The sequence below is a fragment of the Callithrix jacchus genome, chromosome 7 (genome assembly GCF_049354715.1).
Source record: "Callithrix jacchus isolate 240 chromosome 7, calJac240_pri, whole genome shotgun sequence".
NCBI lineage: Eukaryota > Metazoa > Chordata > Mammalia > Primates > Cebidae > Callithrix > Callithrix jacchus.
In genome coordinates, this window is record NC_133508.1 from 85252663 (window position 1) to 85279563 (window position 26901).

At 44.0% G+C, this 26901-nt stretch overlaps 1 protein-coding gene and 1 long non-coding RNA gene across 34 annotated transcripts in view; one reads left to right on the top strand and one right to left on the bottom strand.

Moving 5' to 3' along the window:
• Positions 1-26901, top strand: part of LOC103794418 (uncharacterized) — an 81766-nt gene that overhangs the window by 28857 nt on the left and 26008 nt on the right. For 2 of the 8 annotated variants that reach the window (XR_013520045.1, XR_013520043.1), the window contains exons 3-4: positions 26107-26193; positions 26729-26842. This is a non-coding gene — a long non-coding RNA (uncharacterized LOC103794418). Of the gene's footprint in view, positions 1-19551; positions 25782-26106; positions 26843-26901 lie in introns of those variants that run through there. The other 6 variants (XR_013520042.1, XR_013520041.1, XR_013520047.1 and 3 more) reach the window with 5 other exon arrangements.
• LOC100393071 (BEN domain-containing protein 5) overlaps positions 1-26901 on the bottom strand; it is a 1596666-nt gene that overhangs the window by 18300 nt on the left and 1551465 nt on the right. For 17 of the 26 annotated variants that reach the window (XM_078331668.1, XM_035252981.3, XM_035252976.3 and 14 more), the window contains 2 exons: positions 8684-8780; positions 7763-8125 (listed from right to left, as the gene is read on the bottom strand). In XM_078331668.1, the coding sequence (XP_078187794.1) occupies positions 7921-8125; positions 8684-8780 (302 nt within the window). In that variant the 3' untranslated portion in view covers positions 7763-7920. Of the gene's footprint in view, positions 1-7762; positions 8126-8683; positions 8781-26901 lie in introns of those variants that run through there. The other 9 variants (XR_013520038.1, XM_078331670.1, XM_078331666.1 and 6 more) reach the window with 1 other exon arrangement.

The window sequence follows — 26901 nt, forward strand, 5'->3', positions numbered from 1 at the left end:
CACATTGATTTTGTATCCTGAAACTTTGCTGAAGTTGCTTATCAGTTTGAGAAGATTTTGGGCTGAGACGATGGGGTCTTCTAGATATACAATCATGTCATCTGCAAATAGAGAGAGTTTGACTTCTTTCTTTCCTAATTGAATACCCTTTATTGGTTTTTCTTGCCTGATTACTCTGGCTAGAATTTCCAATACTATGTTGAATAGGCATGGTAAGAGAGGGCATCCTTGTCTAGTGGCTGATTTCAAAGGGAATTCTTCCAGCTTTTGCCCATTCAGTATGATATTGGCTGTAGGTTTGTCATACATAGCTTTTATCATTTTATGATACGTTCCATCAACACCTAGTTTATTGAGAGTTTTTAGCATGAAGGGCTGTTGAATTTTATTGAAGGCCTTCTCTGCATCTATTGAGATAATCATGTGGTTTTTATCCTTGGTTCCGTTTATGTGATGGATTACATTTATGGATTTGCCTATGTTGAACCAGCCTTGCATTCCCGGGATGAAGCCTACTTGGTCATGATGGATATGCTTCTTGATGTGCTGTTGCAATCTGTTTGCCAATGTTTTATTAAAGATTTTTGCATCGATGTTCATCATTGGCCTGAAGTTTTCTTTTTTAGTTGAGTCTCTGCCTGGTTTTGGTATCAGGATGATATTGGTCTCACAAAATGGGTGAGGGAGGATTCCCTCCTTTTGTACTATTTAATGGTTTCAAAAGGAATAGAACCAGCACCTCTTTGTACATCTGGTAGAATTTGGCTATGAACCCATCTGGACCTGGACTTTTTTTGGTTTGTAGGCTATTGATTGCTGCCTCTACTTCAGCCCTTGTTATTGGTCTATTCAGGGTTTCAACTTCCTCCTGGTTTAGTCTTGGTAGAGTACAAGTGTCTAGGAATTTATCCATTTCTTCCTGGTTTACTGGTTTATGTGAGTAGAGCTGTTTGTAGTAATCTCTGATGGTAGTTTTGTATTTCTGTGCGATCAGTGGTGATATCCCCTTTATTGTTTTTTATTGCATATATTTGGTTCTTCTCTCCTTTGTTTATTATTAATCTGGCTAGCGATCTGCCTATTTTGTTGATCTTTTCAAAAAACCAGCACTGGCCGGGTGCGGTGGCTCAAGCCTGTAATTCCAGCACTTTGGGAGGCCGTGGCAGGTGGATCACGAGGTCAAGTGATCGAGACCATCCTGGTCAACATGGTGAAACCCCGTCTCTACTAAAAATACAAAAAATTAGCTGGGCATGGTGGCATGTGCCTGTAATCCCAGCTACTCAGGAGGCTGAGGCAGGAGAATTGCCTGAACCCAGGAGGCAGAGGTTGTGGTGAGCCAAGATCGTGCCATTGCACTCCAGCCTGGGTAACAAGAGTGAAACTCCGTCTTAAAAAAAAAAAAAAACCATCTCCTGGATTTATTGATTTTTTTGAAGGGTTTTTTGTGTCTCTATCTCCTTCAGTTCTGCTCTGATCTTAGTTATTTCTTGTCTTCAGCTAGCTTTTGTGTTTTTTTGATCTTGCTCCTCTAGCTCTTTCAATTTTGATGATAGGATGTCAATTTTAGATCTTTCCTCTCTTCTGTGGTGGGCATTTGTGGCTATAAATTTCCCTCTTAACATTGCTTTAAAGGTATCCCCGAGATTCTGGTAAGTTGTGTCTTCATTCTGGTTGGTTTCGAAGAACATCTTTATTTCTGCCTTTATTTCATTGTTTATCCAGTCAACACTCAGAAGAAAGTTGTTCAGTTTCCAAGTGGTTGTGCAGGTTTGAATGTGTTTCTTGATCCCAAGTTCTAGTCTGATTGTGCTGTGGTCTGATAGACTGTTTGTTATGATTTCTGTTCTTTTGAATTTGCTGAGGAGTGATTTGCTTCCAATGATGAGGTCAATTTTAGAGTAAGTGCAATATGGTGCTGAGAAAAATGTATATTCTATGGATTTGGGGTGGAGCATTCTGTATATGTCTATTAGGTCTGTTGGTCCAGCTCTGCATTCAGGTCCTGGATATCCTTGTTAATTTTCTGTCTCATTGATCTAATATTGATAGTGGAGTGTTGAAGTCTTCCACCATTATTGTGTGGGCATCTAAATCTCATTTTAGGTCATCAAGAAGTTGCTTTATGTATCTGGGTGCTCCTGTGTTGTGGGGTATATATATTTAGAATAGTTAGCTTTTCCTGTTGGATTGATCCTTTTACCATTATGTAATGTCCTTCTTTGTCTCTTTTGGTCTTTGTTGGTTTGAAGTCCATTTTATCAGAGACTAGGATTGTAACCTCTGCTTTTTTTTTGTTCTCCATTTGCTTGGTAAATCTTCCATCCCTTTATTTTGTGTGTGTCTTTGTATGTGAGATGGGTTTCCTGAATACAGCACACTGATGGGTTCTGACTTTTTATCCAGTTTGCCAGTGTGTGTCTTTTGATTGGGGCATTTAGGCCATTTATATTCAATGTTAATATTGTTATGTGTGGATTTGATCCTGCCAGTTTGTTACTGGCTGGTTTTCTTTCCCATTAGTTGACTCATTTTCTTTTTTTTTTTTTTGTGGCGGGGAGGAAGGCAGGAAGGGAGAGAAGGAGGACGGTAGGGAGGAAGGAAGGGAGGAAGGGAGGAAGCGGGGAGGGAGGGAGGGAGGGAGGGAAGGGAAGAAAGGGAATCAAGCAATGAGAGAGACATTGCCGACCTGGATCTAGAGGTTTACAAGTTGATTTCTTTTTTTTTGAGAGAAAGAAAGAAAAAAAAATAATAAGTAAAGGAGAGGAAGAAAGAGGAAAAGAAAGAGGGAGAGTAAATGGAAATATTGCTTTATTTTGAAAAAAACTGGGTATTAATAATGGCCCATCAATGTTTCATTTAAACTTATGGGTAGGTGTGGTGTAGTATTGACTAAAATGTATATTTTGTGTATTTGAAGTGGAGAGCTCTATAAATATTTATTAAGTTTACTTGTTCCAGATTTGAGTTCGAGTCCTTGATATCCTTATTAAGTTTCTGTCTCATTGAATCTAAGTCTCATTGAATCTGGGTGTTAGGATCGTTAGCTCTTGTTGTTGCATTGATCCTTTTACCACTATATTTTTGTTGCTTTAAAATCTATTTTATCCGATATGAGAATTGCAACTCCTGCTTTTTATTTATTTATTATTTATTTTTGCTCTCCATTTGGTTGGTAAATCTTTCTCCATCCCTTTGTTTTGAGTCTTTGTGTAACCTTGCATGTGAAACAGGTCTGGATGTAACATGCCATTGGGTTTTGGCTGTGTCTTTTGATTAGGGGATTTAGTCAGTTTAAATTTAGGGTTACTGCCATTTGATGTTGACTGGCTGTTTTATCCATTCGTTGGTGTAAATTCTTCTTTATGTTGGTGCTCTTTACTTTTTGGTGTATTTTTAGAAAGGCTAATACTGGTTGTTTCTTTCTGTGTGTAATGCTTCTTTCAGAAGCTCTTGTAAAGCAGGCCTGGTGGTAATAAAATCTCTGAGTTCTTGCTTGTTCATAAAAGATTGTATTTTTCCTTCAGTTGTCAAGTTTAGTTTGGCTGGATATGAAATTCTGGGCTGAAGGTTCTGTTCTTTGAGGATGTTGAATATTGGCCCCCACTCTCTTCTGGCTTGTAGAGTTTCTGCTGAGAGATCTGCTGTAAGTCTGCTTGGCTTGCCTTTGTGGGTAATCTGACCTTTCTCTCTGGCTGCCCTTAGTATCCTCTCCTTCGTTTCAACCCTGGTGAATCTAATGATTATGTGCCTTGGGGTTGCTCTTCTTGAGGAATATCTTTGTGGCGTTCTCTGTATTACCTGGGGTTGAATGTTGACCTGCTTTGCTAGTTTGGGAAAATTTTCCTGAATAATATCCTGAAGAGTATTTTCCAGCTTGGATTCATTCTCTCCGTCGCATTCAGGTACACCTATCAAACGTAAATTTGGTCTTTTCACATAGTCCCACATTTCTTGGAGACTTTGCTCATTCCTTTTTATCCTTTATTCTCTAATCTTTTCTTCATGTTTTATTTCATTAAGTTGGACTTTGACCTCTGATATCCCTTTTTCTGCTTGAACAATTCGAGTGTTTAAACCTGTGCATACTTCTCGGAGTTCCTGTATTGTATTCTTCAGTTCCATTAATTCACTCATACTCCTCTCTAAGTTGTCTATTCTCAATAGGAGTTCATCAAACCTTTTTTCAAAGTTCCTAGTTTCTTTACGTTGGGCTACAACATGTTCTTTTAACTCACCGAAGTTTGTTATTATCCATTCCTTGAAGAGTGATTCTGTCATCAGGATGCGCTCGTTCTCCATCAAGCCTTCTTCCGTTGTTGATGTGGAACTGTGATCATCTTTAGAGGGAGAGGCGTTCTGACTTTGAGTATTCTCAGCTTTTTTACACTGGTTTCTTCCCATCATTGTAAATTTATCCTCCTGTCGTCTTTGAAATTACCAACTTTCAGATTAGGTCTCTTGAGTGGGCATCCAGGTTGTTAGTTCCCAGGGCCAGAGCAGCGGCGTTAAAACTGATGGTGCTTTTCTGCCCAGGATTCTCCTGTTGGGCTTCCTTCTTGTGTCCATAGTAGGCGACTCTGCCTTGCCAGGGCTCCAAACCTCAGTCAGAAGGGGAACCGGTCCCGTTTACTCTGTGCCGAGCGCTGCCACGCCGAGGTGCCGTCACAACCGCTGTGCCGGGCTCTGGTGTTGTGCTGGGGGCCCATGTGGGTGGGTCCTCCGAACCTGTCTACTCTGCTCTGAGAGCTGCCGCACCAAGGTGCCGGCAGAACCACTGCGCCAGCCACGAGAGTCGCACTGGCCACTCGTGTGTTTCCTCCACTGGGGGATCTTCTGCTCTGTGAGTGACCAGAATTTGTCTGAAAGTGTGGCGTCCTCTAGTTCTCCGCGCCTTCCCTGAGAGCTGCAATCCCGGGATGTTAGCAATCGGCCATCTTGGATCGTTCTCCAACTCATTTTCTTTATTGCATTTTTGGTCTTTGCCAACTGGTTTGGTTTTGCAGTGACTGTTCCTTTCTGTGCTTAGTGTTTCTTTCAGGAGCTTTTGTAGGGCAGGTTTGGTGGTGACAAAATCTCTCAATAATTGCTTGTCTGTAAAGGATTTTATTTCTCCTTCACTTATGAAGCTTAGTTTGGCTGGATATAAGATTCTGGGTTGAAAGCTTTTCAAATTTCAACTTTAAGGATGTTGAATATTGGCCCCAACTCTCTTCTGGCTTGTAGAATTTCTGCCAAGAGATCTGCTGTAAGTCTCATTGTCTTCCCTCTGTGCATGACCTGACCTTTCTCTCTGGCTGCCCTTAGCATTTTTTCCTTCATTTCAACCCTGGTGAATCTGATGATTATGTGTCTTGGGGTTGCTCTTCTTGAGGAATATCTTTGTGGAGTTCTCTGTATTTCTTGAATTTGAAATTCGGACTGCCTTGCTAGGCTTGGGAAGTTCTACTGGATAATATCCTGGAGTGTGTTTTCCAGCTTGGATTCATTCTCCCCATCATATTCAGGTACACCGATCAAGCGTAGATTAGGTCTTTTCACATAATTCCATATTTCTTGGAGGCTTTGTTCATTTCTTTTCACTCTTTTTTCTATTGTCTTGCCTTCTCTTTTTATTTCATTGAGTTGATCTTCAATCTCTGATATCCTGTCTTCTGCTTGTTTGATTCAGCTATTAAAACTTGTGTTTGCTTCACATAGTTCTCATGCTGTGTTTTTCAACTCCATCAAGTTGTTTATGTTCTTCTCTAAGCTGCTTATTCTAGTTAGCATTTCGTCTACCCTTTTTCCAAGGTTTTTGGTTTCTTTGCATTGAGTTAGAACGTGTTCCTTTAGCTCAGAAAAGTTTGTTATTATCCACCTTCTGAAGCCTGTTTCTGTCAATTCGTCACACTCCTTGGTCAAGTTGTGATCCTGTTGAGGAGTTGTGATCCCTTGAAGGAGAAGAGGTGTTCTGGTCTTTGATGGTTTCATCTTTTTTACGGTGTTTTTTCCTGATCTTTGTGGATTTGCCTAGCAGGGAGCTGCTTGATGAGGTCACTTGTCTGACTGTGGAGGCACTTCTGGGTTTCTAGGGACTCCTTCAGGTTACTAGGGAAGCTTCCTGTGTCTTTTTTGTTTATACTGGGAGATTAGGCCCGCCTTTTCCACTGACCTGTAGGCCCTGCTGGGTTGTCAAGAACACTGTCCCATTGCTGCGTAGGCTTCCTGTGTTTTTTGTTAAAATATGTAGCCCAGTCCCACCCTTCTAGTGGTGGGTTGTGCCCTTCCTCCACTGGGCTGGATCATTCAGGTTTTATCTCAGACTGTGGCACTGGCTGCACAACCCACTAGAGTCAGAGCTTCAGCTCTCTGGAGTTTGTGGGGGAGGGTAGGGACCCGCCCAGCTGCACCTGGCCATCTCCCCCTTTCAGCTTCCTCTCTCTCTGGTCATGGGTTAGGGGCCCGCCTAGCTGCTCCCACTTATAGCTCACTCTCTCTCCGGGTGGGGGAAGGGGGAGATAGCTCAGTCCGCAGCCTTTTATTCAATTCCGTGCTTGTAATTCCTGGTGCTTGACTGCCAAAGATCCCCTGATCTGTGTATTGCTGAGGCTTTGGGGGAAGTGCTATATCTGGACTGGAAAGCCAGAGGGGGAGTGTCAGACTCGGTGGTCAGATGCACTTTCTGGGTGAAGTAGTACCCCTCCCCCCATCGATCTGCCCTGAGTGGGCTTTGCTCACCCTCGGACCAGATCCATTGAAATGCACCTGGTACCTCAGTGGAGCTAGAAGATCTCTCTGGATTTCTGCAACTCTCTTGCTGGGTGTTTTGCCCTGGAGTTGTGTCTAATCGGCCATCTTGGAGCTACCATGTTTAAGAACTTTAACCAATCGAGAATAACTTCTAAGAATGAACCGTGTGCTTCCCTCTAGAGGTAAGCTCCTCAGGGGCGGGGGTTATGCTTTAATCAGCCACTCATCCCAGAACTTCCCCCATCAGGGGCATGGTGTAAAGTGTTGCTTTTCCTGAGTGAATGAAGGAGTGTATACATGCATGTATGCCCAATGCAGGACAGGCACTTTAGGAGCATAAGAAATAGACGTGATTCTCCTGCAAGAGTTTCTAATATGCCACGATGAGCACAAAGACCCCAGATGATTTAGAAACAATCTGAGACAGGGTATCAGAGGTCCTTGTCATGAAGACAAGGACAAGAACTCTACTGACATGGGACTTAGCAATGTATGACTCACAGCATTTTAGAACACAGGCTCTGAGACGTTGCTCAACCAAACAAGTCAAGGGACTTGCCCTAGGCCTTGATGAGCTGGTTGGAAGTCTGAGATTGCAACCCCAAAATTAGAGGACGTGAAAACATGTATTGAGCCTCTACTAGCTGCTGGGCACTGTACTAAGCTTGTATCCATTCTACAAAACCATATTTAGAGATGGTTGTTATTATCCCCATTTATAAGTAGAGAAAAGCTTCTAGAGGCCAAGAAACTTGCCTAAGATCCTATAACTCATATGAGTCTGAGACAGAATTTGAACCCATGCTGACAAACTTCTACTTGAAGTGAACCTTAGCTAGACTCCAATTCAGCTTCCAAATGATAAAAGCCTAGGATCAAACCCTGGCTCTCCCAAAAACTCTTTGACTTCTGTCATCTCAGCCCTTCTCATCATCTTTCTGAGCCTCCTTTTCCTCATTTGTAAGAAGGGAAATATAATGTCTATGAAGAATAAATAGTACAATGTACACAAAGTACTCTGTACAATAAATGATGGTGATGTATATTGCTTTTATTATTAACGGGGTAGGGAGGAAGGTACATCAGTGCAAAGGCCCTGAGGCACACACATACACGAGCAAGGTCATGGCAAAGGTCAGTGGAAAGAATGGTCTGGCAGGAGCCAGGAGCTGGACGTTGTTATGTCCTTCAAGTAGGATGGACCACTGAGGGAGTGGGAGATGAGTCTAAGAGGTAGGGCAGGGCCAGCACATTCCAGATGCCATGGGATGTCACAGTCCCAATGCTAGCGGGCTCACAGCCAGTGGTCATCGAAGTGCCCAGTGCTTCAGGCTCTGACCAAGTCCTCAGACAGGATGGAGGCTCACCTCCTGAACTTCTCTCCTCAGTGGCCCTGCAAGTTGGCCCCAGAAGAGGACCCAAGGTGGAACTTCTCATGGGTATGTCCTCTCCAGCCCAAATCTTTACATCTTGAGGGAAGGAGACTATCCTGTGCTGACAGCACTGTGCTGGGTGCTTTAACACATATCTCATAATCATCTTATATCTGAGGACTGCTGTCCATACTTTTTGATGAGGTAATTGAAGGATCAGAGAAGTTCATATAGGAACCTCAGAGAATGAGGTATCAGGAGAGGCAGCATATAGAAACACCCAAACTAATTTAGAATAATGACTGAACCCAGCTCCCCAGCAAGCCCCATCCCTGTGGATTCCCAAGTTGGAACCAGAAATGTGACTATGCCCTCACTGTCTGACCACTTAATGATACGTTCTTTATGCTCAGGAAATATGCTCTTCTGCCCCATAAAATCTCTGTGGCAGGGCCAGAATTATCTTTCCTGCTGCACAGATGGGATGCTGAGTGTCAGCAAGAGGCGAAGGGAAGATGTCCCTGAACACAGCCAGTAGAGCAGAGCTTAAGTGCAAACCTCTTTGCTCTGCCACTTACCGCAGTCTCGGCATGGGAATCGCCACCTTTTCAACCATGGAGTTCAGCCGATAATAATCCAAAAACGTTCTTGCCACGTTCCGCCCCAGCTTCATATCTGCAGGTGTGTGGGTTAAGGAGCAACTTTGAAAAGAGATTGAGACAGAGTGAAAAGAGGACTACTAATAAAAATAGTATCAGTAATAAAAATGGTTACACCACTCATAATCCTAAGCTTTTTGTATGTATTCTGTATTTCGATCCTTGAAAAACCTTAAGTGGTAATTACTATTATTATCCTCATTTTATAGATAAGAAAACTGAGGTGCACAGAAGTGAAGTAATTTGCCTAAGGTCACAGAACTGGGAAGAGGAGGAGCCAGGATATGAGTCTAGGGAGTCTTACCCCAAAGCCTGTGCTCATAGCTTTTAGAGTATACTGCAGCCCTTTGGAAATGACTGGGCTGCCCCATCTGGTCTCAGGTTGATCAGGATGGAGTCAGATAAGCAAAAACCCCGAGGGCAAGAGACCTTTGTTGTATATAGACTGGGGCCTCCTTGACCGGTAGGGCTCAGTTATCCACTTCAGTAACCTCAGGCACAATGGTAAAACCCCATGACCCTGAATAGTGTCCCCACTGCACCTTGAAATTCCACCAATAATTAATCTTTCTGGTAAAGACTTGCTGCTGGTAAAGTACAGATTTTGGGGGAAGGGCCAATTCCATATTGACCATTAACACCTTAATGCAAATTAGTACGACAGTCATCTATTCAACAACAGAAGATCTTCTCTGTGCATCTCAGCGCTTCATATGTGCTGTTTCCTCTGCTGAAGTACCTCTGTACCCCATCCTGCCTTTTCCTTGGCTAGTTTACACTCCTCACTTGTCTAATGAAGTGATATTTCTTTATTAGAGCCCTCCAGGGTATTCTTGTCCTCTCATCCCAGAACTGTGATTGGTGTCCTTGCCCCACACTCTCATGAGTCCCGAACTGGCTTCATTCAAAGCACTTACCACTTACCTCACAGTATGGGAATTATGTGTTTACTCAGCTTAATCCTTAGCTGTTCCTTCTCCCTCTTCACTTAGCTCTGAACATCCACGCTGTCTCTAACCCTTCTCCAAGATACCTCCCATCTCTTGAATGTTTTCACTTCTTTCCACCTGCCTAGAGTAAGCCAGTATTATCTTTCTCCTAGATTGCTGTCATCCTGTCCTAACTGGCTTCCCTGCCCCAGAATTGCCCCGCTCTGGTCCATTTTCTGCAGTGCAGCAGCGGGGATTCTGCAGTCCAGCTCTGTGTCCCTCAGCTGAGTAAACCTCCTCAGTGGCTCTGAGTTGCCTTCAAAGTCCAAATCTCTGCGCATGATTTACAGCGCTGTTCATAGTCAAGTCCCTGATTATTTACTCAGCATTATGCTTGTTACCTCCCACCTACTCCCCTTGCCCTTCACATTCCAGAAACACTGGGCTTCTGCCTACAGGCCTGTGCCCTACATGCCATTTTTCTAGACCACTCTTCCTCCCTTCACATGCCTTCCAGGACCCACTCCTTCTGAGCCTCCAGAACTCAATTCAGTTGTCACTCTACTGGATAAGTCTTCCTTGGCTGCCCTTGCTGGGATAGGGGGCTCTCCTAGGTCTTCCCACAACCTCTTCTTCCTGGCCTTTACCAACCAGAACACTAATCATACTGTATTTTGCCTATCTCTTCTTTCCAGCAGCCCCTTCCAGCCTGCAAGCTCTATGAGGTAGAGGCCATATCTTTTTTATTCATCACCTAAACACCCACATACACATCTGACAATAAGTATGAAATATATATTTGTTGAATTAATAAATACTAACAGCTGGCTGGGCACAGTGGCTTATGCCTATAATCCCAGCAATTTGGGAGGCCAAGGCAGGTGGATCACCTGAGATAAGAAGTTTGAGACCAGCCTGGCCAACATAGCGAAACCCCATCTCTACTAAAAATACAAAATTAGCCAGGTGTGGTGGTGCATGCCTGTAGTCCCAGCTACTCAGGAGGCTGAGGCAGAGAAATCACTTGAATCTGGAAGGCAGAGGTTGTAGTGAGCCAAGATTACACCATTGCACTCCAGCCTGGGCAACAAGAGCAAAACTGTCTCCAAAAAGAATAAAAATAAATAAATAAATTATAGCTAATACTTACATAATGTTTAATATGTGCTGGGCAAGCTTTTTTTTTTTTTTTTACTGTAAGTTCTGGAGTACATGTGCAGAATGTTTATGTTTGTTACTTAGGTATGCACATGCCATGGTGGTTTGCTGTACCCATCAACCCGTCATCTACATTAGGTATTTCTCCTAATACTATCCCCCCGAGCCTCTCACCTTCCCACGGGCCCCAGTGTATGATGTTCTCCTCCCTGTGTCCATGTTTTCTCACACATAGTTGAACCCAACTTATGAGTTAGAACATGTGGCATTTGGTTTTCTATTTGTGTGTTAGTTTGCTGAGAATAATGGCTTCCAGCTTCATCCATGTCCCTGCAAAGGACATGAACTCATCCTTCTTTATGGCTGCATAGTATTTCATGGTGTATATGTGCCATGTTTTCTTTATCTAGTCTCTCATTAATGGACATTTGGGTTGGTTCCAAATCTTTGCTATTGTGAGTAGTGCTGCAATAAACACACATGTGCATGTTTTTATAGTGTGGTTTTGATTTGTATTTCTCTAATGAACAATAATGATGAGCTTTTTTTCATATGTTTGTTGGCCACATAAATGTCTTCTTTGGAGAATTGTCTGTTCAGATCCTTTGGCCAATTTTTGATGGGGTTGTTTGTTTCTTTCTTGTACATTTGTTCAAGTTCCTTGTAGATTCTGAATATTAGCCCTTTGTCAGATAAATAGATTGCAAAAAGTTTCTCCCATTCTGTAAGTTGGCTGTTCACTCTGGTGATAGTTTCTTTTGCTGTGCAGAAGCTCTTTAGTTTAATTAAATCCCATTTGTCAATTTTGGCTCTTGTTGCCATTGCTTTTGGTGTTTTAGTCATGAAGACTTTGGTGCTGGCAGTCTTTTAAGTACCTTATGTATATTGACTCATTCAATTCTCACAATAACCCAATGAAATAGGTATATTATTTCCACTGTTCAGAGAAGATAAGTGATTTCCCCAAAGGTTGGGCACCTGATGAAGAGCTGGGATTGAAAATGAGTACCCTGACTGCATGTGTTTTTCTGCCTTCCCAAACTATCTCTCCAGCACCTGCACCATTCCATGTTCACTTCTGTGTCTCTCTTGCCTAATATGTGTTTGAGCACCCTCCACCTACTGAGAAAGAAGACTCACAACCCTGACTCATGAGCAGGTGATGGGGGCATGCAGGGTAATATGTAGAGAAGGAGGAACCTGAGATTTCTCTGAGAGGATCAGTGGAGAAAGACCATTCTCAGCTGGGCTATAAAGGCAGGGCAACTGATGGGGCATTTCGGGGAGAAGACACAGAGTGAGCAACAGTGCAGAGAAGATTTACCATCCATCCATTAATCTATTCAGCCATTCATTCAACAAGCATATTTGGGAGGCTGTAGTGTGCCAGGGCCTGTGTAAGGGGAGTATTTGGTGGGAGAGGTCTTGGTAGGTCGCAGTAGAAAGGACAAAGTGGAGTGGGAAGAAAAGATGCAGTTGCTTGCATTTGCAGGATTGTTGGGCAGTTGCTCCAGGCCTTTCTTCAGTGCTGTCTGGGGCTGGGCCAGGTCTTCGGGGCCATTACTCCATCCAGGACCATGGAGATGAACAAGTGTTTGAGAAATAGGCAAGTGAGTTCTCAGTACCTTCTTCAAGACGTTCCCAAGAGGCAGACATTGTAGGGAGCCGAGATCATGCCATTGCACCCTACCCTGGGCAACAAGAGTGAAACTCCATCTCAGAAAAAAAAAAGTCCCCAAGCTGGGGTTGGACATGGCCTAGGACATGAAACCTAACATTTACAGAGCCTCTACTATGTGTCAGGCACTGCACTGGGTGCTTTGCCTACAAGAGCATTTTAATTTTCAAAACAATCCAGTAATGAAGACTATTTTATCTCCTGTTTGCTATGAGAGGTTAAGGAATTTGCCCAAGGCCATATAACTGGTAATGTCACTGTCAGGACTCAATCCCAGGCAGGTTTGACTCCAGAACCATGAGTTATCCACTCTCCTGGCCCATTTCCTGATTTGAAGGCACCTTTTCTGTCAATGCCTGAGTCATCTCAGGCCAGTGCCTGCTGGGAGAAGGGAAAACACCAGACAAGTTGTTTATGACAGTGAAATGTACTGCAGGCTTGCTGGGCTCAGGCTGCCACCTGCTTTCTTCCTCTAGATGTGACCGACTTTCTCTGTCCTCTTCTTTAAAAAGTTCACAAGCTGTCATTGGGCATGACCTCTCTGAGCAGCAGACGCTAGAGGCAGTCTCACCCAGCTTTCACCCAGCCAGTCTCCCATTGGCTGGAGGAAACCAAATTGTGGTTGTGTGTGCCAGGAAGAGATATAGGGCACAGAGAAAAGCAGAGCTTCCTGTGAATTGAGCTAAAAGGTTGCAGCAAATATTTTGGAGGCAGATGTATTTAATCCAAATCCTGGCTCTGCCACATGCTGTGTATTTTCCAAAGATGCCTGTGACAGCATCTCCAATCTCATGTTATTGTATTATATGACCTTGCCATTCCTTCCACTGAGAGGTATACCCTTCCCTTGAATTCGTATGGGTTTGTGACTTGTTTTTAACCAAGAGAATGGCAGAAGTGAGAGAAGTGAAATAGTGGGACTTCTGAGGCGAGGCCAGAAAAGGTGAAGTAACTTGTACTTGCTGGCTGAAATTCTCAAGCCGGAGTCCTGAGCCTCCACGTGAGCAGTCTGACTGCATGGAGACTCTGGGACCCTGAGATTACAGATAGAGAAGAGAGATTCCTGGCCAGCCTCCAGCTCCTCCAGCCCTCTACTGTTCCATCTGCAGCCCTCTACTGTTCCATCTCCAGCCACTGTCTGACTGCAACACACGACTTTCTAAGCTAACACCATCCAGCTGAGGCCTCCTCAAATTTCTGACCTACAGAGAACATGGGGAAATAGCTATTGTTTTAAGCCCCTAAGTTTTGGGGAGATTTTCTAATGTAGAACTAGAGAACTGGAATACTGTGTGACCTTGCATGAGCCATTTCTTTTCCCTGAGTTGCAGTTTTCCCACTTACAGCATTGTTGGGATGAAGTGTGTGACTACACCTAGTTGATGGATAACATAGGGGTTGACTGAATAAATGAATGAATGAATGAATGAATGAACGAGGAAGAGAGAAGCCTGATCCCTTTCTCACCAACCCATACTGAGAGGCAGACTTAAAGCAACTGTAGGAGGTAGCCTTGTAAATCAATCCCCTGAACTCTAAGGGAAAGGAGATGGGCTATTCCAGCAAAATGTGCCACTGTGAGGTGTTGATCATTCTGGACAGGAGCTGTTTAAAAGCTAGTGTTTTAAAGATGGGCATTGTCTGGGATAATACTCTTTCCCTTCCCCCTCCAACCCTATTACATATTCCCTAACCCTGAAAGCCTTACTCCAGATTATTTACTGCAATGGCCCTGTTTGAGTCAAGAAATAAGACATGGGCAAGAGGAGAGGAGGGATTGATTGAACATTTTCAATTAAAACAAGCTGTCTTTGAACAAAGATTTAAAATCCAGGCAAGAAGAGGCAATAATTCTCTTGGCTGGAGTGCTTTTCATTGTATTGCAGAATTAAGAGATAAAAGATTTGGGGTGAAAACTCTCAACTATTCATTATGAACAAAAATCTCAAAATGGTTTATAAGTTAAAAATCTCATCATTTTCAAATTCCTATGTAGGTCATTGATCTGTTTCTCAAAAATGGCAGGGTATAGCCAGCCACATGGGGAAGGTGGAATCAAGACCCTCAAAGCAGTAGACCAGGAGAATTCAGATGGTATTGTCCAAAACTTGGACTGATTCCATGACTTCTGTACAGAGCTGTTTTGAAATAAAGAGTGAGTGTCAGTAGCCCCAGCCTCCTATATAATGGGGTCCTTCAATAGGTAATGAGGGGTTGAACATTTACTGTTCATTCTCATTCATTCACTCATTCCTTCATGCATCCATTCAAAGATTTGTTGGGTTCTTTCCATGTATATACTACTATGAAGAGGACAGAGACTGGGGTTAAAGAAGAATTAGATAAATATACTTTATATTCTAGAGAAGGAAACTGACATGTTCCAGTTAACTACATTACCTAGGAGGCTGTTGCACTGTCATCTTCACAAAATCAGCTACTATTTTTTTACAGTTTATTCCGCAACCCATACAGTGTAGTTACTATCACCAATCCTCACCAAAGCCCTACAAGTCAAAGTACAATTCTACATATATTTCACAGATGAGGAAACTGAAAACCAGAGACTTTACATAAGTAATTCAGAGTCTCAGGGCTTGAATGTAACAAAGGTAGCAGACGAACCTCGGTGTCTTCTAACAGCATGCATATGTTGTTCCCTTTCTTGAGTGTGATCATACACTTTTGTGTATGATCACAGTGTAATTCAAACACAAAATTCTGTGGATGTGTAGAAGGAGACTGAATTCCAAATGGAGGAGTTGTGAAAGGCTTCATGGAGGTGGGCATATAACAAAGAATTGAAGGACAAAGACAGGTCTCAAAGTGGGAGGAAGAGAAAGATAAGTGTCAGCAGAGAAACAGAGTGTGGCCAGGCACATGATCTGAATTAACACAGAAAATGGTGTTGGGAAAAGCTGCAAAGGAGAAAGGACTTAAGAGTTGCTACACAAATGGGTTATGAGTAACACATAACCAAGGAACAACAAACTGCGGAAGGCCACAGCTGGCCTCTGAGGAGGAAGGCCTCTCCATGCCTCATGTTCTGGTGCAGGGTGACCTAGGCTCTGTTACCATAAAAATTGTTCTCAAGGACGTAAAACCCCTTCATAACACTATGACATAGCCAGACGTGTAGGCTCCTTGTAAGGCCTGAGTTCCACCAACTGCACATAGATAATAAGCTAAAGATAACCACATGTTCTTGCTTTATGAAACTCCCAAACCCACTGTTATCAGTTGTTAGGAAGACACACCAGTTCCAGCTCACGGATTCACTTCCGGCTCACTGATTCACTCCACCCCCTACCCTATAGATCAAAGTGATTGTAATCAATAAATAGTGTGGATGATCAGAGCTTGGGGCCTTCACTGTCTGTTTACCGTGTTCAGGTTTTTTGGAAGTTTCAGGGTATACTATGGCTAAAAACAAAAGAAGACAAAACCAAGACAATGGTTAAGTCTAGAATTAGAGACCGATAGTAAGGTAATAAAAACAAAACAAACAAACAAAGCCACATACACATAATTCCAATTAAAATAGTACTCTGAAGAAAACGTAGTCTGTACTTGTGGGTAATACAGGTGTGGGAAGGCCTCTCTGAGGAGGGGCTATGAACTGATAGTGAGCAGTGACTGCAGCAGTACCTATGAAGAGGGAAGGGTGTCTGGGAAGGGTCCTTGAATTTCTGCCTTGAGAGGCAGAAACTGGAAGAAGCCTGGCAGAGAGCGATAGGCAAGCGCTAGATCATTAAGACCTCTGGGCCACCTTAAGGAGTCTGGACTTTCTTGGTGAATGTGAAGCTACTGAAGAGTTTAAAGCAGGAAAATGACACAGTCTCATTTTTATTTCTAAAAGGTCACTGCTGCACAAAAAGAGAAGGCAAGAGTAGAAGCAGGCAGAGCAGCCAGGGATGACTGCAATGGTCCCGGGAAAATCAGGGGAGGCCCCGACTGTACAGAGGCAGAAGAGATGGGAAGATGTATTCGTGGAAAGAGCCAACAGGACCTGCTTCCAGGTTGGATGTGGGGCCCAAAGGAGGAAGGAGTGAAGGATGACTCCTTTATCTTTGGCTTTAGCAACTACATGGATGGGGTGCCCCGATCTGGCATATAAAATAATGGGGCAGGAACAGCGCAGGGGAGAGATTAAGAGTCAGTTCAAGCCATGTGGCTTTGAGCTGTGAGATGTTAAGTATCCAGGTCCTGAGTCAGAAATGGGAAAACATTAGAAAATAGGAACTGTTTCTGAATTTTCATCTCTTTGAAATTATATGTGTCACAAATTCTTGCTGACTGTGCAGTGTGTTCCATTCTGCTCAGGTTTCCATCTCTTGCTCCCTGCTCTCAGAGTGTCCCCAGGGCTCTAGGAGAATGGCAGTAACTGAAGCATCGTCTGTTCTCCTGTCTCAGGGCCTCAGACCTGGAGCCTTGAGTGCACACACAAGTGGAAATCAGGAGACCAACATGGTTTTAATCATTAACTAACCATGTGACCTTGGCCATTTCCCTTCACTGGGCCTAACTTCTCTGTGGGTACACATAGTCTCTCAAGTCCTTTTTCCGTTAACGTGGTATATTCAAGCAAAGCCCTCAGTCCAATAAGCTTATGAGAAATCACATCCTTATTCTTTCATTCAACAAATATTTATGGAGAACTGACTATGTGCTAAGTTAGTTTAGATACTTGGGATATAGAGTGGACGAAACTGACAAAGACCTCTGTCTTTACAGAGTTTAAATTCTAGCTATGGGAAATGAGCTGTAGACCTAATGATACATGTGTAAATTCTATAGGATGCTGGAACGTAGTAAGTGCTGTGGAGTCAAGATAAAGAGTAGGGTAAGGGGGGTGCTGAGAGCAAGGAAAGGATCGAGCACTAAGTAGCGTGCTCAGAGAGGCCTCCTTGAGAGGGTGGGGTGGAGATGGGCGTGTGGAAGGCAAAGGCACTGGCCAGCACCAAAGGGGAGTTCATCCTCCTCATCTGAAACACAGCCCTGAGCAGTCATTTCCCAATTAGGCTCTTGCTAAATCCAGCCCAACCCCAAACTGGGGACAATAATCAACCTCAGGGATGAGTCCTCCCTGGCGGGGTCAGGAACACCTCTTTTATGGCAGTGGCTGTTTTCTGTCTACAGGTCCAGGTCCTCTTCACCTCCCAGAGCCGCTTCGGCGGGCACGAGTCTCACACATACCCTCCCGCCTGGCCCGAGGCCTCCCTTCCCTGTCCTGCCCCTCCCCTCATGGACTCACTCATCTCTGAAGCCTTCTCCATTCTTCTCACTCCCCGCAGCTCTTCTAGAACCTCTGCAAGCTCAGCTTGCCTGACTGCACTGAAGGGAGCTGAGCTCTGCCCCACTCCTCAGACACAAGTTCCCACTTCCCCTTTCACCATTGTGGATCATGGCAGCTCTGGTTACCATCCCCATTTTGCAGATAAAAAATTGGAAGTCACTTGTCTGAGTCACATCAAGTATTGGTGCAAGGAGGATCGAAACCCATTCATTGATTCACTCATTTGTTCATTTATATATTCACATTAAGTGGCTTCTATGTGCCAGACACTGTTCTAGGAGCTAGGATACAACAAAGAGAAAACAGACACATCTGTCCTTATGAAGGTCCTTTCTTGCCGCCATCCTGCTTCCAAATAAGAAATTTGAACTCTTACCTGCTTCCTGCTTGAAAACTCCCACCTAAAATTCATTTTCTGCTCATACTCCTGCCCCTGCCAGCAACAGATGATCACCATTAAAGGGGGAAGATTAATTGTGCAGAGGGATAGGCCAAGGAAAAGTGATTTCTCTTTAGTGAGGCTGACAGCACTGCTAGAATATTAAGAGGCACCTGCCTAGGAGCCTCTAGGTAAAGCCAGAAGAAAAATGTGACAATGAAACATCTTTTGTCTCTGCCTCCCTCGCCAGTCCTCCCACAGTGTCGGACAAGTGTATGACTAAACAGATAACTCCTCCTCTGAAGTGCAGTGTGGAGGCTGCAGATGTAATTGCAGAGTCCTTTCCCATTGCAGGCAAGTCCAGAGGCACCCCCTATGTCAGAAGACCTGTGTGTGTGTGTGTGTGTGTGTGTGTGTGTGTGAGTGTGTGTGAGAGAGAGAGAGAGAGAGGGAAAGAGAGAGAGAGATTAGAGAGTCAGGGAGAAACAGCAGGAGAGAGGAAGAGACAGAGAGGCCACAGAGGCAGAGACCAAAAGAGAAAGATGCAAACCGACAGAAAGATACAGAGAAACTAGTCAGGATGAAGCATGAAGATAAGGAGAGAAGGATCATCGGAGAGGCTGGGAGAGGCTCAGGCTTGAAAACTGAGGAGAAATGGGGTGGGGGCAGAAAGAGAAAAACAGGGAGCAAATGGCAGAAAAGGAAAGAATCAAACTGAATGCGTGTGTGAGAGAGGTACAAATGTAGACAGCAGGAGAAGGGAGGGAGAGGGGAGAGAAAGGCAAAGGATGAGACAGAAAGAGACAAAAGGACAAAATGCAGAGAAGCACAGACAGCAGAGGACAGACTGTAATTGAGATGCATGAGACTGAAATAGAGACAGGAACAGTGAGAGGGACTGAGGAGGACAGAGGTGGAGAGACACAGGCAGGGACAGGAAGGGAGGCCTCCGTTTTCATGGGTGAAATGCAATTCCACAGAGTAGGTATTTTCTGAGAGGCTTGCTTCAGGGAGGAGGCTGGAGATGAACACTTACATATAAATTGTGGGAAGGGTGTCCAGTTCATCACAGAATGATTTAAAGTTTGTGGTTACTATAAGGCTGAAAATTAGTTTCCCATTGCCACCGTAACAAATCACCACAAATTTCGTGGCTTAAAACAACAGAAATGTATTCTCTTAGTTCTGGAGGCCTGAAATCAGAAACCAGTTTCACTGGGGCCAAAATCCAGGTGTTCACAGGGCTGTATTCCCTCCACAGGCTCCAGGGGAGAAGACAGAGAATAACTGATTCTGATGGCTGCTGGCATTCCTTGCTTTGTGACATCATTCCAATCTCTGCCGGATTACAGGCGTGAGCCACTGACTTGGCTTCATTTATTATTTATTACTCATTGATTTGACAAACAAGTTTTCACATTATTAATAGTTCTAGGGATCAGGAACTGAATGTCTTTGGGGGGTCACTATTCAGCCTATTCCACACTGCCTGAGAGCTCACCTGCTTAGCTAAGAGGTAGCGTATGAAATGTCCTGGCATACCCAGGACGAAGGTGCTGGGTATCGGGGTGGAGTTCTGGCTCTGTGTAAGGCACCTTGCTGGGTGCTCCACCAACTCCACCCCACCTGACCTACACAAGCGCATGTGGATTTACCAGGATTCAGACTCAGATATGTATAGTTTGAGAGTGCTTTTTACTGGCATTATTTGCTGCCTGTCAAGGCCAATGTTGCCTACTTTACCTCTTAAACAGTAAATCTTCTCCTCCTCTTCCGCCACTACTGTTTCATTGTCCACATCCTTGTCTCTTATCTGAACTACTGCTTCAGCTTTCTAACTGGTCTTCTCACTTCCAGTTTCTCCCCATTGTTGCTGAGAATGGTGTTCTCACAATTGTTAACCTTGTCCTTTCCTGATCTATACAACCTGATCAGGTTCCCTGTCACCTCCAAGGTAAGATCTGAACTCTTAGATCTGGCACTCCTGGATTCCATTACTAGTCTAAGCCTTATCTCCTGACACTGTATTTCGTTGTGCATGTATTGAGATGGCCAGTTTAGAGTCCAAAAAGTATGGGTTTTAATCCTGGCCCCTACATGTTTAGCTGTGAACCTAGGCAGGCTACTTACTGTCTCTGAGCCTTAGTCTCCTCATCTCGAAAATAGATAATGCTTCCTATCTCAGGATTATTGTATGGATTAGAAATTAGATATCCAAGGTACCCAATTCAATCAATGCTGGTATGCAGTAGCTTTTTCATTATCATTACTACTTATGAAACTGTCATCTCCAACAAAGTATGAGCTCTTCAAGGACAACAGTGTGTCACGCTCACAACTCCAGAGCTATTCAGCGTGTTAGGCCTGTGAACAAAGGTAGGGAGACAAAGCAAAACAAAACAAAACAAAGACAAATCAAGATGAGAGAGAGAGAAAGAAAAGGACAGAGAGACAGAGGTGGGAGAGATGAAGAAGTTATTTGTAAAGTTCTGTGTTTTCTGGATGTTTGCTATAACACCTTGCAGGTTTCTTCCACGCTGTGTGCCTAGGTTTCCTCTCTTGTAAAGTTGGCTGGAAGTTGACCTAAATGATCTCTGGTTCTAATTCTCACTCTCTGCTCTACCCTGGGAAAAGTGTTTCCCTGGAGCTGGGGACATCCTTTCTGACCAAGCAGATGAGGGGCAGCTTTATCAGGTGTGACAGTGCTGTCCACCGCCCTAATGGAGTCTTTTGAAGAGGCTGGTGGGCAAGAACAGATGGAGATCTAACATCAGGTATAATGTGCCTGATTCTGGATGGGATAACCTTAGTGGGTATTTTCACTTTAGACCATATTAGGCAAGTGGTTGTCATTCATTCATTCACTCACTCACTATTTATTTATTTTTGAGATGGAGTCTCACTCTGCTGCCCAGCCTGGAGTAGAGTGGTGTGATCTTGGCTCACTGCAACCTCCACTTCCTGGGTTCAAGTGATTCTCCTGCCTCAGCCTCCCAAGTAGCTGGGACTACCGGTGTGCACCACCATGCCCAGCTAATTTTTGTGTTTTTAGTAGAGACGGGGTTTCACCTTGCTGGCCAGGCTGGTCTCAAACTCCTGACCTTGTGATCCATCTGCGTAGGGCTACAAAAGTGCTGGGATTACAGGCATGAGCCACTGTACTTGGTTTCATTTATTATTTATTACTCATTGATTCAACAAACAAGTTATCAAATACCGCCTCTGTGCTGGGCCATGTAATAGGCATATAGAGCATTCACACTGGCTATGTGGAGTAAACAAAGCAGGGATGGCCATGCTCTCAATATGGTTATAGTCCAGGTACCATTGACATGTTTGGCAAAATGATTCTGTATTGTGGGGGCAGTTGTGTGCATTGCGGGGTGTTTAGCAGCATCCCTGGTTTCTCCCACTAGATGTCAGCAGCACCCACCTCATACAACCAAGTATGTCTTCAAACACTGCCAAACATTCCCTGGGGCAAACGCACCCCTGGGTGAGAACCACTGGTCTAGTGGTTGTACAGTATCTGGTGAAGATGCAGCAAGTGAAATGAGAGAGGTGAGCAGGATCTTGACTGGGAAGAGTATTTCCTTCCCTACTTGGAAAAAGTGATCCCTGAATGGATGCTTGGAGACAGGGAAGGGGAGCGGGATCCCACTCACAGTCTGCATGAATCTGGTAAGACGGTTATTAAACCACTCTCTTCATTACTTTGTCAGGAAAGAGTGTCCTCCCTCCATTTCTAGCACACCTCAATACCCGAGATGCCTCTCCCTTCTCTACTTGCCTGGACTCCTGGTATTTATAGCTCATCTGTCTAACTCAGACCCACTTCTCACTCAAGAGGGAAATTAATCTCTTTCTCCAAATTCCACATTGTCGCTTGCCCTATGGCTTCCTCATTACCCTGCTCTTCCAATCCAGGCACCAGCAATTTCCCCGAAGTGCCCCTTTCTCCACTGACAGTCGGCCATGGCTCTGAAAATTGGCTCTTGGAATTGGAATGGCCATTAAGGAGTTCCTGAACCCTCTGATATTACAGGCAAACTGTGGAAATTTTCTGGGGAGACCATTCATAGTGTTCTACAATTTTAAAAAAAAATCAGTATCTTCCAAAATGTTAAGAATCTCTGCTCTAGGTTTGTGGCTAGAGATAATTGAGTTTACCACCATCTTCCAGGTAATGTTCCTTCTTCTCATTTCTGACCTGTTCCCTTCTTATAGTCTGATCCCTCTGGGGTTAGTGAGAATCTGACAGAGTGCAGGGGAGTAAAATCAGGTTAGACTGAAATGGAATGAACAATATGGAGAATCTATCCCGAGTGCATCTGCATTAACTTAACTAGAAAACCTCAGAGAGTCTGGCGGCCCAAGTCTGCTTCAGGGGTCAAAGAACAGCTCAGCAAAGATGAGCCCTAGAAGGTGACTGCAAAACTCAGCTGAAATCTGGGCCATTCTGTGGCTGAGAATTGGGGTTCAGTCTTTTCCTGGGAAAAGCATCAAACTCTGGGCTCAGAACTTAAAAGGCCCACTTAAGGGTTTGGCGAAGGGACAGGATGGGGCCTCCACCTTTAAAAGAAGCCCATTCCCCTGCCCTTGTGTCTTCACCCCTGATTAGGCCTGAATCTGAAGCACTTACGTGGATTAATGAAATGAGCAATGTCCTGTGAATCAAGAGAGCTATATTTGAGCATCAGCTTTCACCAAATGCTGTATGCCTTGGGCAGGTCACTGACCCACTCCTGGGCTTCAGTTTCTCCATTTGGATAATAAAGAGGAATTGGCTTGCTTCACAGTTTCACCAATGAGTGACTATTATTATAGTGAAACTCCATTATAACACCTCGTCATTAGCCATGTCCTTGCATTTATTCCTCATTTTGAGACATCCTTGTTCTATTTCAAGCAAAACAGCAATGAATCCCATCCCTAGGAAAGGTTTGATGATAAACTTAAATCCCAATCTTTAGGACCCTCCTGGCTCTAACATTTTATGATTTTTTTTCTGCTCTGATGTTACTTTCTTTTTAACTGTTGTTTTGAACTTAAAACTTAGGGAATGAAATCAATGTTGCTGACCATAGACTATCTTCCAGGCACTGTGCTAGTTTCAGTTATTATAATAAACAAGGTAGATTTTGATACCTTGTGTTAAAGGTTAGAAAACTGAGATTCAGAGATGTCACCTTTCTAATATCACTCAGTTAGCAAACTGACAGGACTTGAACTCGAATCTGTCCTACTACAAGGCCTGTGGATTTAAAAATTACTTTTATTCTATAATTCTTTATTGTTTTAGCTTTCTTAAAATTCATTTATTCAATATTTATTGGGTATCTGCTGTGTAAGGCACTGTGCCAGATGCTATGGGTCTGGAGATGAGAAATCAGCCCCTGTCCTTGAGCAGCTTTTAGAGAAGACATGTAAATTAAAGTTGCAAGTTAGGGCAATGACACTATGGCAGAGGGACATACGGAAAGTCAGGGTGCAGAAAGTGGGATTTAATATTGGAGACACCCTGGAAGCTTCTCAGACTAGGAAACACCTGTGCTGAATTGAGGGGGTAAGACTGTCTAGGTTTTTTTCGAGATGGAGTCTCACTCTGTCATCCCGGCTGGAATGCAATGGCGTGGTCTCGGCTCACTGTAACCTCTGCCTCCTGGGTTCTAGCGATTCTCCCATCTCAGCCTCCTGAGTAGCTGGGACTACAGGTGCGTGCCACCACACCCAGCTAATTTTTAGTAGAGATGGGGTTTCACTCTGTTGGCCAGGCTGGTCTTGAACTCCTGACCTTGTGATCCACCCACCTCAACCTCCCAAAGTGCTGGATTGCAGGCGGGAGCCACTGCACCTGGCTGCCTTTTTTTTTTTTTTCTGAGATGACTTTTCATTAAACAAGTTAGTCAACAATGAATTGAGACTCTATTATGTACCAGATCCTTTTCCAGTTTCTGGAACACAATTGCATATAACAACAAACTCTTATGGAGCTCACATTATAGCAGGGAAGAAAGTCAATAAACAAACCAACAAATACAGTACAAGATTGAAATCCTGACCTGGAGGAAAAGTAAGACTTGGCCAGGTAGAGAGAGTTTAATGTCATGAAAAGCTATCCTGATAAAGACAGAGACATGTAAAAGCATGACAATCTCTTCGAAGATGTTTGTCATGGCTGGAAGACCTTCTAAAAGATGAAGAAGGAAGCAAGAGAGAGAAAAATGCAAGCACAGATGGTGAATGCCTTGTGTAATGTTATGAGTATGAACTTTCTCCTGCAGATAAGGCGAAGCCATGGGAGGGTTTTAAGAGACAGAGACACAATGTTCAAATTTGGTTCCAGGGTGATTTCTCCTGTGGCCCCTGGTGAAGGGGGCTTTGGAGGGGACCTAGATTACAGATAGGGAGAATAGTCCTGGTCCAGGGAGGATGGTGAACTAGGGCCTGAATGCAGTCACTATCAGGGGAGTTGTGAGGAGGACATAGCGTTAGAAATATTTTTCAAGTAAGAAAGATGATACTTGGGTGCTGGCAGAGGTGACGGGACTAGGAATAGCATCAAGAATAGCATACCAGTTTCCTGCCTTGGAGAACAGCATGGTGGTGTCCCCATTGACCTTGGGTAGGAAGCTCTGTGTTCCCTAGAATACTTTCAATGCCACCCTTCTTAGTAGTAGTGTTCCCTAATTTTATTTTGCTGTGCAGATGTGCCAAGTGGCTATTATAATCCCTATAGTGAATTTCCATTAAAAGGACCAGTTACTGGAATGTTCTTATCTCTAATGCTCTTCTGTGGACATCCTGGTTTCATGTCAAACAAAGCTGAAAATGATCCCACTCACAGGATAGGTATGAGGCTGGCCTTAAACTCCCCATGAGGCCAACATATTTATCTAATCTTTAAGACAGAATATGTTTTTTCTGGAACTTTTCCTTTCTCTTCCATTCTTACTCCCCCACACCTCTGACGGGCCAGCTGTCCTGTCTGTCTGACTGCTTCCCTCTCTTTGATACATGCTAATCAGGATCCACTCACTGTCAGGATATAAACATGCCTGTTCCATGTCTCACTCCATCCTGCTCTATTTTAGTAACAATAAGAACAAGCACATTATATCCCATGCACTCGTTCATCCCATGGGCAACAGGATTTCTTAAACCAGTTCTATGCCACTTGTCATGTTCCCTCTGTGGCAGGGCCTCTGCCCAGAAGGCTGTTCCAAACTCCCTGCCTCTTTGCCTCTAAGTAACTCCTACTAATTCTTCAGACGTCAGCCCCACTGCTACTTTGGCAAGACAGCCATCCCTGACTTCCAGGCTGTCAGTCTGCCGTCCTATTCTCTCCCAGAACCTCCTGGCACTCCTTCATGGTTCTCTCATGATGGTTACTTTACATTGTGGTGTAGTTTTTGATAAATATCAATTTCTTTTTTGTTTTGTTTTGATTTTGAGGTGGAGTCTCCCTCTCTAGTCCGAGGTGGAGTATAGCGGCACCATCTCAGCTCACTGCAACCTCCACCTCCCGGGCTCAAGCGATTCTTATGCCTCAGCCTCCCAAGTAGCCAGAACTATAGGTGCGTGCCATCATGCCCAGCTAGTTTTTTGTATTTTAGTAGAGACAGGGTTTCACTATGTTGCCCAGGGTGGTCTTGAACTCCTAAGTTCAGGCGACCCTCCTGCCTCGGCCTCTCAAAGTGCTGGGATTACAGGTGTGAGCCAAACAGATAAGAAAATATCTGTTTCTTTCACTGGGCTACCAAGTTCTGTGATTGCAAAAATGATGTCTGCTTAGCAGTGTCTGGCACATTAGGTGTTCAACTAAGTATTTGCTGTGTGAAACAATAAATATTGCTAATGGAAGGAATTTACATTAGCTTCCATTTCTTTTCTTCTTCCTAGGCCAAGATTATTTCAGGATTTCATGAAGAGGAGAAATGGAGGTCATTTCCTAGAGGTTAATGGAGTTTGATTTGAGAAGAGAACTGTGTAAGGAGCAGGGGTGGGTGTGAAGCAAATGTCACACACCCCAGAAAGTAAAGTGACCTGGCTCTTCCCCTCTCACTCCTCAGAAAGAGGGAAAGTTCATCAGAATCAGGACCCTGGAAAAGGGATCTGCTGAAGAGAAGGAGGCCCTGAGTACCACCATCCAAAAGGCATTTCCAAGGAAGCCAGTGATGTGACTGCCTTCGTGGCAGAGAACAAAGGTTTTGTAAAGGAACCAATGGCTCTCTAGCCCCTTTCTAGGTGGATTCTGGGGTAGATGGACCCAGTTCCTTTGATAACTGGTTAGTTATAGCTATAGGGTTAAGCCAGTTGAGTCATATTAGTCTGGGCTTCCAGAGACACAAGGTCTTCTTGAACCATAAGCTCTCAGAACAATGCCCTGCCTAGGCAGAGCAGAGAAGCCTGAACCTTTTGCCTGGAGAGAACAAAGAAGAGCACACAGCTCAGGAGCCACCAGACCTGGGACTACCCATTGGACCCCTAATCACCACTGCTCTTGGCCTCTCTTTCCCATTAGGTTGTGAGTTCCTTGAGGACAGAGCCTACCTCTTCTCCGTCCTCGTTTCCCCAGCCTAATGCACCATCAAATAATGCTGTGGAAAGAAAAAGTAAATGAATAAATAAACCTTAGGTAAGTGGTTTATCTACTAATCCTCAATTCCTGATTAGTAAAATGAGAATAACAATAGC